Source organism: Pseudophryne corroboree, chromosome 2 (assembly GCF_028390025.1).
Source record: "Pseudophryne corroboree isolate aPseCor3 chromosome 2, aPseCor3.hap2, whole genome shotgun sequence".
In the NCBI taxonomy this organism is placed as follows: domain Eukaryota; kingdom Metazoa; phylum Chordata; class Amphibia; order Anura; family Myobatrachidae; genus Pseudophryne; species Pseudophryne corroboree.
Window position 1 is genome coordinate 89233651 of NC_086445.1, and position 12588 is coordinate 89246238.

General features: G+C 54.0%; 1 protein-coding gene across 2 annotated transcripts in view; it reads left to right on the top strand.

Annotated features, from left to right (window-relative positions):
- CNTN5 (contactin 5) overlaps positions 1 to 12114 on the top strand; it is a 2165994-nt gene extending 2153880 nt beyond the window's left edge. For both annotated transcript variants that reach the window (XM_063951497.1, XM_063951498.1), the window contains one exon: positions 11487 to 12114. In XM_063951497.1, coding sequence (XP_063807567.1) covers positions 11487 to 11587 — 101 coding nt within the window. In that variant the 3' untranslated portion in view covers positions 11588 to 12114. The remainder of the gene's footprint in view (positions 1 to 11486) is intronic.
- The last annotated feature ends 474 nt before the right edge of the window (positions 12115 to 12588 follow it).

Here is a 12588-nt window from a genome sequence, read left to right on the forward strand (position 1 = left end):
CGGAAATGAGCTGCAGGCTAGGCTCCACCGATCACACACTCAGTGATCACTGTGCTACAGCAAGCGTGGCGTGCAGCGATGCTGGACATTAGGGAGTGCCTGTGCGCACCAGGCACCCCCTGTACGCACGCCTATGCGCTACCACCCCCCATATGCCACACTACATCACTATGCTATAGCCCTCCCATATGCTGCACTTCATAATTACACTATACCCCCCATACAACATACTACATCACCACACTACACTACTCACAATAAAATTAAAGCATCCCAGTTCCTCATTCTTAATGAGCTCACGTGAGTTCTCTTCCCAACGGAGCTCCAGACCAAGTAACAATGAAGACACCAGCAGCGTGTAGGGGCATGCCTGGTCCACTTGTCAGGAGAGAGCAGTCACTGGAGGGTAAGAAGGGGGCGGGGCCTAGTCCTACAGACGGGAGAGAGCACAGACAGGAGAGAGCAAGGTACAGGGGTACAAGGGGACGGCTGATGTGAAGAAGGGGGCGGGGCCTATTCTTACAGGCTTTCAAAATTCGATTTTTTTAAAAATTCGACATTTGACAAATTCGACTTTTCTGCAATGGTACAAATGCGGCAATTCGACAAAAGTATATTCAATTGAAGTTTGTAAATTCGACAACAGTGCTTTTAAACAGTAAATTCGTCATTTTCAATCCGCCACACTTTGCTGGCGGAATCTAATAAAAAAATGTAAAAACATGTTTTTTTTGCAGTTTTCTTTTTTGGTAATATCATATCTATTTATATTAGAAGGGATTAGGTACTTAGTTTGTCTTTTTTGGAGGCACAAGTATTATTTATATATTTTTTAAAAGATTATTATTATTTTTTAAATGGAATGTGAAAAACCCGTAAAAAAATTGCGTGGAGTCCCCCCTTAAAGCATAACCAGCCTCGGGCTCTTCGAGCCGGTCCTGGTTCTAAAAATCCGGGGGAAAAACGGACAGGGGATCCCACGTATTTTTAAAACCAGCACCAGGCTCTGCGCCTGGTGCAAAAAATACGGGGGACAAAAAGAGTAGGGGTCCTCCTTATTTTTTACACCAGCATCGGGCTCCACTAGCTGGACAGATAATGCCACAGCCGGGGGTCACTTTTATACAGTGCCCTGCGGCCGTGGCATTAAATATCCAACTAGTCACCCCTGGCCCGGGTACCCTGGGGGAGTGGGGACCCCTTCAATCAAGGGGTCCCCCCCCCCAGCCACCCAAGGGCCAGGGGTGAAGCCCGAGGCTGTCCCCCCCATAAAAGGGCTGCGGATGGGAGGCTGATAGCCTTGAGAAAATTGAAAGAATATTGTTTTTTCCAGTAGTACTACAAGTCCCAGCAAGCCTCCCCCGCAAGCGGGTACTTTGAGAACCACAAGTACCAGCATGCTGGAGAAAAACGGGACCGCTGGTACCTGTAGTTCTACTGGGAAAAAAATACCCAAATAAAAACAGGACACAGACACCGTGAAAGTATAACTTTATTTCACACCTGCCGACACACACATACTTACCTATGTTGACACGAAGCAGTCGGTCCTCTTCTCCAAGTAGAATCCACGGGTAACTGAAAATAAAAGATAAATTATACTCACCTGATCCAGGTTCCAGATTAAATCCACGTACTTGGCAAAACAACAAACCGAACACACGGACCAGACGGACTGAAAGGGGTCCCATGTCCACGAATGCAGACATCCGAATCTCGCGAGAATCCGACAGCGGGATGACAACGTTCGGGCGCGCTCGGGTTAGCCGAGCGAGGCGGGAAGGTTCGAACCTGCCTCGGACCCGTGTAAAATGGGTGAAGTTCGGGGGGTTCGGATTCCGACGAACCGAACCCACTCATCACTAGTATGTACGTGTGCGTCAGGTGCCGTGCGTGCACGTACGTGTGTGTCAGGTGCCGTGCGTGTACGTACGTGTGTCAGGTGTCGTGCGTGTACGTGTGTGTGTGTCAGGTGGCGCGTACCTACATGTGTATGTCAGGTGCTGTGCATGTGTGTACGTACACGCGTGTATGTGTCAGGTGCCGCACGTGTACGTGTGTGTGTGCCAGGAGCCGCGCATGTCCATGTGTGTGGGTGTCAGGAACCGCGCGTGTACGTACATATATGTGTATGTGTCAGGAGCCGCGCGTGTACGTACATGTGTGTATGTGTGTCAGGAGCCACGCGTGTGCATACGTGTGTGTGTGTCAGGTGCCACACGTGTATGTACGTGTGTGTGTGTGTGTGTGTCAGGTGCCGCGCGTGTACGTATGTGTGTGCCTGGAGCCGCGCGTGTACATACATGTGTGTGTGTGTGTCTCAGGTGCTGCACGTGTATATGTGTGTATCTCAGGGGCTTCATTTGTATGCGTCAGCTGCCACGTGGGTGTCAGGTGTTGAGAGTGTATGTGTTTGTGTCAGGTGTCGCATCTGCATGTGTGCGAATGTCAGGTGCTGCGCGTGTATGTGTGTGTCAGGTGCTGCATGTATATATGTGTGTGTTAGGTGCTGTTCATGTATGTGGGAGTGGCAGGTGCTGCATGTGTATATATGTGTGAGTAGCAGGTGCTGCGTGTGTATATGATTGTGTGTCAGGTGCTGTGCGTGCGTGCGTTAAATGCCACATGTATATATGTGTCAGGTGCTGCCTGTGTGTGTGTCAGGTGCTGCATGTCTGTATGTGTGTGGGTGTGTCAGGTGCTGCATGTCTGTGTGTGTGGGTGTGTCAGGTGCTGCATGTCTGTGTGTGTGGGTGTGTCAGGTGCTGCATGTCTGTGTGTGTGTGTGTGTGTGTGTCTTTCAGGTGCTGCATGTGTGTGCCAGGTGCTGCATGTCTGCGTGTGTCAGGCGCTGCATGTCTGTGTGTCAGGTGCTGCGTGTCTGCGTGTGTGTGTCAAATGCTGCGTGTGTGTCAGGTGCTGCGTGTCTTTGTGTGTGCGTGTCTGTCAGGTGCTGCATGTGTGTGTCAGGCGCTGCATGTCTGCGTGTGTGTGTGTCAGGTGCTGCGTGTGTGTGTGTCAGGTGCTGCGTGTGTGTGTGTGTGTGTGTGTCAGGTGCTGCGTGTGTGTGTGTCAGGTGCTGTGTGTGTGTGTCAGGTGCTGCGTGTGTGTGTGTGTGTCAGGTGCTGCGTGTCTGCGTGTGTGTCAGGTGCTGCGTGTGTGTCAGGTGCTGCGTGTGTGCGTGTGTGTGTGTCAGGTGCTGCGTGTGTGCGTGTGTGCCAGGTGCACATCCCAGTTCCTCATTCTTAATGAGCTCACGTGAGTTCTCTCCCCAACGGAGCTCCAGACCAAGTAACAATGAAGACACCAGCAGCGTGTAGGGGGCAGGCCTGGTCCACTTGTCAGGAGAGAGCAGTCACTGGAGGGTAAGAAGGGGGCGGGGCCTAGTCCTACAGACGGGAGAGAGCACAGACAGGAGAGAGCAAGGTACAGGGGTACAAGGGGACGGCTGATGTGAAGAAGGGGGCGGGGCCTATTCTTACAGGCTTTCAAAATTCGACTTTTTAAAATTCGTCATTTGACAAATTCGACTTTTCTGCAATGGTACAAATGCAGCAATTCGACAAAAGTATATTCAATTGAAGTTTGTAAATTCGACAACAGTGCTTTTAAACAGTAAATTCGTCATTTTCAATCCGTCACACTTTGCAGGCGGAATCTAATAAATAAAAGTTGTTGTTTTTTTGGTAATAGCATATCTATATTAGAAGGGATTAGGTACTTGGTTTGTCTTTTTTGGAGGCACAAGTATTATTTATATATTTTTTAAAAGATTATTATTTTTTTAAATGGAATGTAAAAAACCCGGAAAAAAAAATTGCGTGGGGTCCCCCCTCCAAAGCATAACCAGCCTCGGGCTCTTCGAGCCGGTCCTGGTTCTAAAAATCCGGGGGGAAAACGGACAGGGGATCCCCCGTATTTTTAAAACCAGCACCGGGCTCTGCGCCTGGTGCTGGTGCAAAAAATACGGGGGACAAAAAGAGTAGGGGACCCCCGTATTTTTTACACCAGCATCGGGCTCCACTAGCTGGACAGATAATGCCACAGCCGGGGGTCACTTTTATACAGTGCCCTGCGGCCGTGGCATTAAATATCCAACTAGTCACCCCTGGCCGGGGTACCCTGGGGGAGTGGGGACCCCTTCAATCAAGGGGTCCCCCCCCCCAGCCACCCAAGGGCCAAGGGTGAAGCCCGAGGCTGTCCCCCCCATCCAAGGGCTGCGGATGGGAGGCTGATATCCTTGAGAAAATTGAAAGAATATTGTTTTTTCCAGTAGTACTACAAGTCCCAGCAAGCCTCCCCCGCAAGCTGGTACTTTGAGAACCACAAGTACCAGCATGCGGGAGAAAAACGGGCCCGCTGGTACCTGTAGTTCTACTGGAAAAAAAATACCCAAATAAAAACAGGACACAGACACCGTGAAAGTATAACTTTATTTCACACCTGCCGACACACATACTTACCTATGTTGACACGAAGCAGTCGGTCCTCTTCTCCAAGTAGAATCCACGGGTACCTGAAAATAAAAGATAATTATACTCACCTGATCCAGGTTCCAGATTAAATCCACGTACTTGGCAAAACAACAAACCGAACACCCGGACCAGACGGACTGAAAGGGGTCCCATGTTTACACATGGGACCCCTTTCCACGAATGCAGACATCCGAATCTCGTGAGAATCCGACAGCGGGATGATGACGTTCGGGCGCGCTTGGGTTAGCCGAGCAAGGCGGGAAGGTTCGAACCTGCCTCGTGTAAAAGGGGTGAAGTTCGGGGGGTCCGGATTCCGACGAACCGAACCCACTCATCACTAGTATGTGCGTGTCAGGCGCTGCGTGTGAGTGTGTTAGGCGCTGCGTGTGAGTGTGTGTGCGTGTCAGGCGCTGCCTGTGAGTGCGCGTGTGTGTCAGGCGCTGCGTGTGAGTGCGCGTGTTTGTCAGGCGCTGCGTGTGAGTGCGTGTGCGCCAGTCTGTCAGGTGCTGCGTGTGAGTGCGTGTGCGCGTGTCTGTCAGGTGCTGCGTGTGAGTGCGCGTGTCTGTCAGGCGCTGCGTGTGTCAGGCGCTGCGTGTCTGTGTCTGTCAGGCGCTGCGCGTCTGTGTGTCAGGCGCTGCGCGTCTGTGTGTGTGTGTCAGGCGCTGCGCGTCTGTGTGTGTGTGTCAGGCGCTGCGCGTCTGTGTCAGGTGCTGCGCGTCTGTGTGTGTGTGTGTGTGTGTCAGGTGCTGCGCGTCTGTGTGTGTGTGTCAGGTGCTGCGTGCCTGTGTGTGTCAGGCGCTGCGCGTCTGTGTGTGTCAGGCGCTGCACGTCTGTGTGTGTGTGTCAGGTGCTGCGTGTGAGTGTGTGCGTGTGTCAGGTCCGTGTGAGTGTCATGTGCTGCGTCTGTGTGTGTGTGTCAGGTGCTGCCTGTGTGTGTGTCAGGTGCTGCATGTCTGTATGTGTGTGGGTGTGTCAAGTGCTGCATATTTGTGTGTGTGTGTGTCAGGTGCTGCATGTCTGTGTGTGTGTCTGTCAGGTGCTGCATGTCAGGCGCTGCATGTCTGCGTGTGTGTATGTGTCAGGCGCTGCATGTCTGAATGTCAGGTGCTGTGTGTGTGTGTGTGTGTGTGTCAGGTGCTGCGTGTGTGTGTGTCAGGTGCTGCATGTCAAGTGCTGCGTGTCTGCGTGTGTCAGGTGCTGCGTGTCTGCGTGTGTCAGGTGCTGCATGTCTGCGTGTGTCAGGTGCTGCGTGTGTGTGTCAGGTGCTGCATGTGTGTGTGTGTGTGTAAGGTGCTGCGTGTGAGTATGTCAGGTGCTGCGTGTGAGTGCATGTGTCAGGTGCGTGAGTGTGTGTGTCAGGTGCTGCGTGTGTGTGTCAGGTGCTGCGTGTGTGTGTCAGGTGCTGCGTGTGTGTGTCAGGTACTGCGTGTGTGTGTCAGGTGCTGCGTGTGTGTGTGTGTCAGGTGCTGCGTGTGTGTGTGTGTCAGGTGCTGCGTCTGTGTGTGTCAGGCGCTGCGCGTCTGTGTGTGTCAGGCGCTGCGCGTCTGTGTGTGTCAGGCGCTGCGCGTCTGTGTGTGTCAGGCGCTGCGCGTCTGTGTGTGTCAGGCGCTGCGCGTCTGTGTGTGTCAGGCGCTGCGCGTCTGTGTGTGTCAGGCGCTGCGCGTCTGTGTGTGTCAGGCGCTGCGCGTCTGTGTGTGTCAGGCGCTGCGTGTGAATGTGTGCGTGTGTGTCAGGTCCGTGTGAGTGTCAGGTGATGCGTCTGGGGACGGCGGGGAGGGATGGACGGACACAGCAGGGAGGGCGGGGGGGATGGACGGACACAGCAGGGAGGGCGGCGGGGGGGATGGACGGACACAGCAGGGAGGGCGGCGGGGGGGATGGACGGACACAGCAGGGAGGGCGGGGGGGATGGGAGGGCAGGGGGGGATGGACGGACACAGCAGGGAGGGCGGGGGGGATGGACGGACACAGCAGGGAGGGCAGGGGGGGGATGGACGGACACAGCAGGGAGGGCGGGGGGGGGATGGACGGACACAGCAGGGAGGGCGGGGGGGATGGGCGGACACAGCAGGGAGGGCGGGGGGGGATGGACGGACACAGCAGGGAGGGCGGGGGGGATGGACGGACACAGCAGGGAGGGCGGGGGGGATGGACGGACACAGCAGGGAGGGCGGGGGAGGATGGACGGACACAGCAGGGAGAGCGGGGGGGGATGGACGGACACAGCAGGGAGGGCGGGGGGGATGGACGGACACAGCAGGGAGGGCGGGGGGGATGGACGGACACAGCAGGGAGGGCGGGGGGGGATGGACGGACACAGCAGGGAGGGCGGGGGGGGATGGACGGACACAGCAGGGAGGGCGGGGGGGATGGACGGACACAGCAGGGAGGGCGGGGGGGATGGACGGACACAGCAGGGAGGGCGGGGGGGGGGTGGACGGAAACAGCAGGGAGGGCGGGGGGGGGATGGACGGACACAGCAGGGAGGGCGGGGGGGGATGGACGGACACAGCAGGGAGGGCGGGGGGGGATGGACGGACACAGCAGGGAGGGCGGGGGGGGGATGGACGGACACAGCAGGGAGGGCGGGGGGGATGGACGGACACAGCAGGGAAGGCGGGGGGGGATGGACGGATACAGCAGGGAGGGCGGGGGGGGTGGACGGACACAGCAGGGATATGGACGGACACAGCAGGGAGGGCGGGGGGGATGGACGGACACAGCAGGGAGGGCGGGGGGGATGGACGGACACAGCAGGGAGGGCGGGGGGGATGGACGGACACAGCAGGGAGGGCGGGGGGGGGATGGACGGACACAGCAGGGAGGGCGGGGGGGGGTGGACGGACACAGCAGGGAGGGCGGGGGGGATGGGCGTACACAGCAGGGAGGGCGGAGGGGATGGGCGGACACAGCAGGGAGGGCGGGGGGGGATGGGCGGACACAGCAGGGAGGGCGGGGGGGATGGGCGGACACAGCAGGGAGGGCGGGGGGGGTGGGCGGACACAGCAGGGAGGGCGGGGGGGTGGGCGGACACAGCAGGGAGGGCGGGCATACACAGCAGGGAGGGCGGGGGGGTGGGCGTACACAGCAGGGAGGGCGGGGGGATGGGCGGACACAGCAGGGAGGGCGGGGGGGGGATGGGCTGACACAGCAGGGAGGGCGGGGGGGGATGGGCGGACACAGCAGGGTGGGCGGGGGGGTGGGCGTACACAGCAGGGAGGGCGGGGGGGGGGTGGGAGTACACAGCAGGGAGGGCGGGGGGATGGGCGTACACAGCAGGGAGGGCGGGGGGGATGGGCGGACACAGCAGGGAGGGCGGGGGGATGGGCGTACACAGCAGGGAGAGCGGGGGGGATGGGCGGACACAGCAGGGAGGGCGGGGGGGGTGGGCGTACACAGCAGGGAGGGCGGGGGGGTGGGCGTAGACAGCAGGGAGGGCGGGGGGGTGGGCGTACACAGCAGGGAGGGCGGGGGGGGATGGGCGTAGACAGCAGGGAGGGCGGGGGGGATGGGCGTAGACAGCAGGGAGGGCGGGGGGGATGGGCGTAGACAGCAGGGAGGGCGGGGGGGATGGGCGTAGACAGCAGGGAGGGCGGGGGGGATGGGCGTTGACAGCAGGGAGGGCGGGGGGGGATGGGCGTAGACAGCAGGGAGGGCGGGGGGGGATGGGCGTAGACAGCAGGGAGGGCGGGGGGGGATGGGCGTAGACAGCTGGGAGGGCGGGGGGGTGGGCGTAGACAGCTGGGAGGGCGGGGGGGGTGGGCGTAGACAGCAGGGAGGGCGTAGACAGCAGGGAGGGCGGGGGGGGATGGGCGTAGACAGCAGGGAGGGCGGGGGGGGGATGGGCGTAGACAGCAGGGAGGGCGGGGGGGGATGGGCGTAGACAGCAGGGAGGGCGGGGGGGGATGGGCGTAGACAGCAGGGAGGGCGGGGGGGTGGGCGTAGACAGCAGGGAGGGCGGGGGGGGTGGGCGTAGACAGCAGGGAGGGCGGGGGGGGATGGGCGTAGACAGCAGGGAGGGCGGAGGACGGACACGGCAGGACGGGCGGACACAGCAGGGCGGGCGGGCGGCCGGGCACAGCAGGGCGGGCACAGCATCGGAGGACGGACACAGCAGGCCGGGCGGACACGGCCGGGCGGGCAGGCGGGGGACGGACACAGCAGGGCGGCCGGGCGGGCGGACACAGCAGGGCGGCCGGGCGGGCGGACACAACAGGGCGGGAGAAGTATAAGAAAAATAAGAAAGGATGGCATACATCCTGCCGACGCTCCCGGCTTCCTCCGAGCTGCGGCTATCTCCTCCCGCTGACACTCCTGAAGGGGACCCGGCTCTCTCCGTGTGACTGCTCCGTCGTTCTCCTCCCCCAGTAAGGCTCCCTCCGTCGCTCACGTCCCGCGATCTCCTCCGGGTCTTGTAGAGGCTCCCTCCTTCTCGTCCTCCCGCCGCCTGCAGCTGTCCTCGTCATGCACGAGACACTGCTTCCCGCGCTCTCCTCGTGCACAACTTGACAAGCTCATCTATGTTCACCCCCTGCTGGCGGCCACTGCGCAGGCGCAACAAATTGAAAAGCCCTATCTTTAAAATGGGGCATATTTTACTTAATTAAAAAAAAACTATAACTTTTTGAAAAACCACAACCCCAAAAGGCACTACACTGGGGCAAGATCTATCTAATAAAACAAACCCCAGGTCTTAATTCGTCCTCTATCCTGAGTTATGCCTTCCCAAAAAAATCCTCATTCATTCTATAGGAAAACCATGTCAAAAAGCCACAGAGGGAGTGGCAGAAAAAAACTGACAGTTGGAACTTTAGCTTACTCTCAATTCCTCATTTTTTATTATTTTGCCCTGAAATTTGGCATGCACCAGCGGGTGACGATTCTACACGTCCATGCCAAATTTCAGCTCGGTACGTCCAATCAGTTTTGAGGTGTAGCCCCTCAAACACCATGCCCCCATCTCAGAAGTTCCCTATGGGAGAATTCCGTTTGTTCGATTCAGCCTTAATATAAGGGCACGACCGTGCCCTTATAATATGTGTATTTATTTATACACACACCCCTGCAATTAAACTACTGTATAGAGCTTGATTAGTTTTCATTTTATGTCTTTAAATATATCACTTGACTTTCCGGTTACACAGCAGCTGCATTACTCTGACTTCATTAATCCAATGAGACACCACTTATTATACGCATACATCTGAATATGCTAAACGCACATTATGTATTACTCAGTGAGCTAAGAATGTCCTGCAGTAAATGTTGCCTTACATTCACATCGTGCCTTAATATAAATTGTTCTAGAGTCCCCAGTAAACACGGGCAAATTACTCTAATAGATCATTTTGTTTTACACATGTAAATTAGTCCCGACTTGTTGTGTCATTCAGCCGGTTGATGAATGAGACTTACAGATATCATTTAATAGCCGAGATCACAAAAAACATTCACCTGATAGCATTCTACTGAGTTTACTGCACCAGCCATTCGTTTCATGGGTATTCTGTGGGTACAGGAATCCACCCACTGTTTTAGCAGATTGAGCTACATAATTTTAATATATCCACCATGAAGCTACGGATAGAGTAGACTTGTGTAGAGTAGGCAGGTCCTGCAGTACATCACAGCCCTGGTGTTACACAGTGTCCAGTGAAAAACTTTTCAACAGAAAAAGTTGTGACAAGTTTGATGCTAACTGATGAGTGAGTTAAATGAAACATTTCAATAAATGCTGCTCCATCTGCAGATCACATCCAGTGCCATAATAACAACACTGCAGCTGGGACAGACAGTCAACCCAGTGGCCCACTTACATACATGGGGGACCCCACATAGCTACATCAAGAGTGTGGGGATGCTATGGCATATGTGTTTCTGCGTGGCATAATTGGACTCTAACAAAAGCATCATTAACAGTTTCTTGGAATCCTTCCCTTTATGCGATAGACAACTATGAGTGATTTTATTGGGTCACCCACTACACTAATATTGGTCACTACCAAATGTATCTTCCACTACACGCCACATACATACACATAGACACACAAAGACATGCATACATATAGTAACACAATAAGTGGTGGGTAGACATTAGAGAAACTTTGAATTCATTGCCATTATTGGGGTTGTGTTGGAAATATCGACCGCGGCATCCCAACAGAATCCCGACAGGAAGGGGGGGTAAGTATACTTACCTTTCCCCATGGCCCCTTATCTCTCCCTTCCCATAGCCTAAACATAACCCTCCCCACTGCAGCCTAACCCTAGCCCTCTGTGGTGGTGCCTGAACCTTACCCCCCCCCCCTTCCCACAGCCTAAACCTTACCCTACCTTCCACGAATGCCTGACCCTAACTCATCCCGGGGTGGCCTTAACCTAACCCCCCCCCCCCTCTTCCCACAGCCTAAACCCTACCTCCCACAAATGTCTGACCCTAAATCATCCCGGGGTGGCCTTACCCTAACCTCCCTCCACGCAGCCTAACCCAAACCGTTATCCCTCCCCCCACACACACACACACACACACACACACCTGCAGCCTAAACCTAACAACCCCCTCCCACCCGGCTTACCTCTCCGGCGGACCGGCAGACAATTGTGTGGGATCCCGGTGGTCGGAATCTCATCACCGCTGTTGTGTACCATGATGTGATGCCGTCGCTGGCATTCCAAGGTGTGTCAGGATTCCGGCGTCAACATTTTGACTGCAGTGATCCCATTCACCAGGATCCTAACTGGATCTCCATTATTGTACATGAGTAATTGGGTTTCAACAGTCTCATTCAGTCCTTCACCACTTACTATTGTGGCTGTAGTTTTTATGGTCCATTATTTTATGGACAAAAATGAGGAGCTTGTAAAAAAAGAGAATCGGAGGGGGAGGGGTGGTCAAGAGAAACGACCTGTTTTCCTGTGATTGTAGCAATTACCCTCAACCACATTTTATCCACGCTTTGTGACTCTAGGTTTGTACTGTACCTGACGCTGTTTTTCTTCTCTTTACTGCAGTGAAGGTAACAAGCGCGCAAGCAACATTACATAACATTTCCGCATCGTCCTCTTCCTTAACATTACTGCTGGCCTTGGTCGTTCCAACAACATCGTGGTGAAGATGGATTTTTCGTTTCTGATTTTTAATTTTATTTTTTTTAGTTCGTCTTAATGACATTGATTAAAGTTACTGACTAAATGAAGATATTGGAACCCTGGACCTAGTCTTCATGGAAAACACCCAAAGACTACATAAAAAAAACTGGAGAAATCGTTTGGCGTTTTTTTTTTTTTGGTTTTCATTTTTTTTTTAAATAAACAAAAATATATATAAATATATAAATAGACTGGTTTGCAAATAGCCTTTATCAGCTTCTGTAAAGAAAACAGTACAGTAGTTTTTTGGTCAAATGCTCTGGGTTGCATTTTTTTCTTTTGCTTTCTAATCACTTAGCAACCAATTATTGGACTGTATAACTTTTTATGTTGTTGAAGCAGTGGTGTGCACTACATTTGTGGTATTGAATGATATGGTATGAACTACGAGTATAGATCTGGTGATATATTTATACATCATCTTTTTTTTTATCCTGATTTAATAAGTTATTACGAGAAGTACAAATAAATGATAGCCCACTTGAATAAATTGGCTTGTATCATGTGACTGGAAATTTGAAGTAGATTTACTAAAACTTCTAACAAGTTAGTTATTACTTTTGAGAATGTGGTAGGTAAGTCACAGCTAAAATCTTATTGGTTGCTTTTGGCCACACCTCCATTTTAGAAGATTACATAAAACTACGGCTTTATCTTTCTGGCTTATGTATATGTTTTATACCTATGTCGCTTCTTTACTTACTTTAGATATGACATACAGTAAATCTCAACTGTGATTTGTTCTTTGGATATAGGGGTCTATTTACTAAGCCTTGGATGGAGATAAAGTCAACGGAAATATAGGGAATAATTCAGATCTGATCGCTAATCAGCGTGTTTTGCTGTCCTGCGATCAGATGGTCGCCGACTATAGGGGGAGTTTATTTTCGCTGTGCAAGTGTGTGAACGCATGTGTAGCAGAGCTGTACAAACTGATTTTGTGCAGTCTCTGCGCAGCACAGGA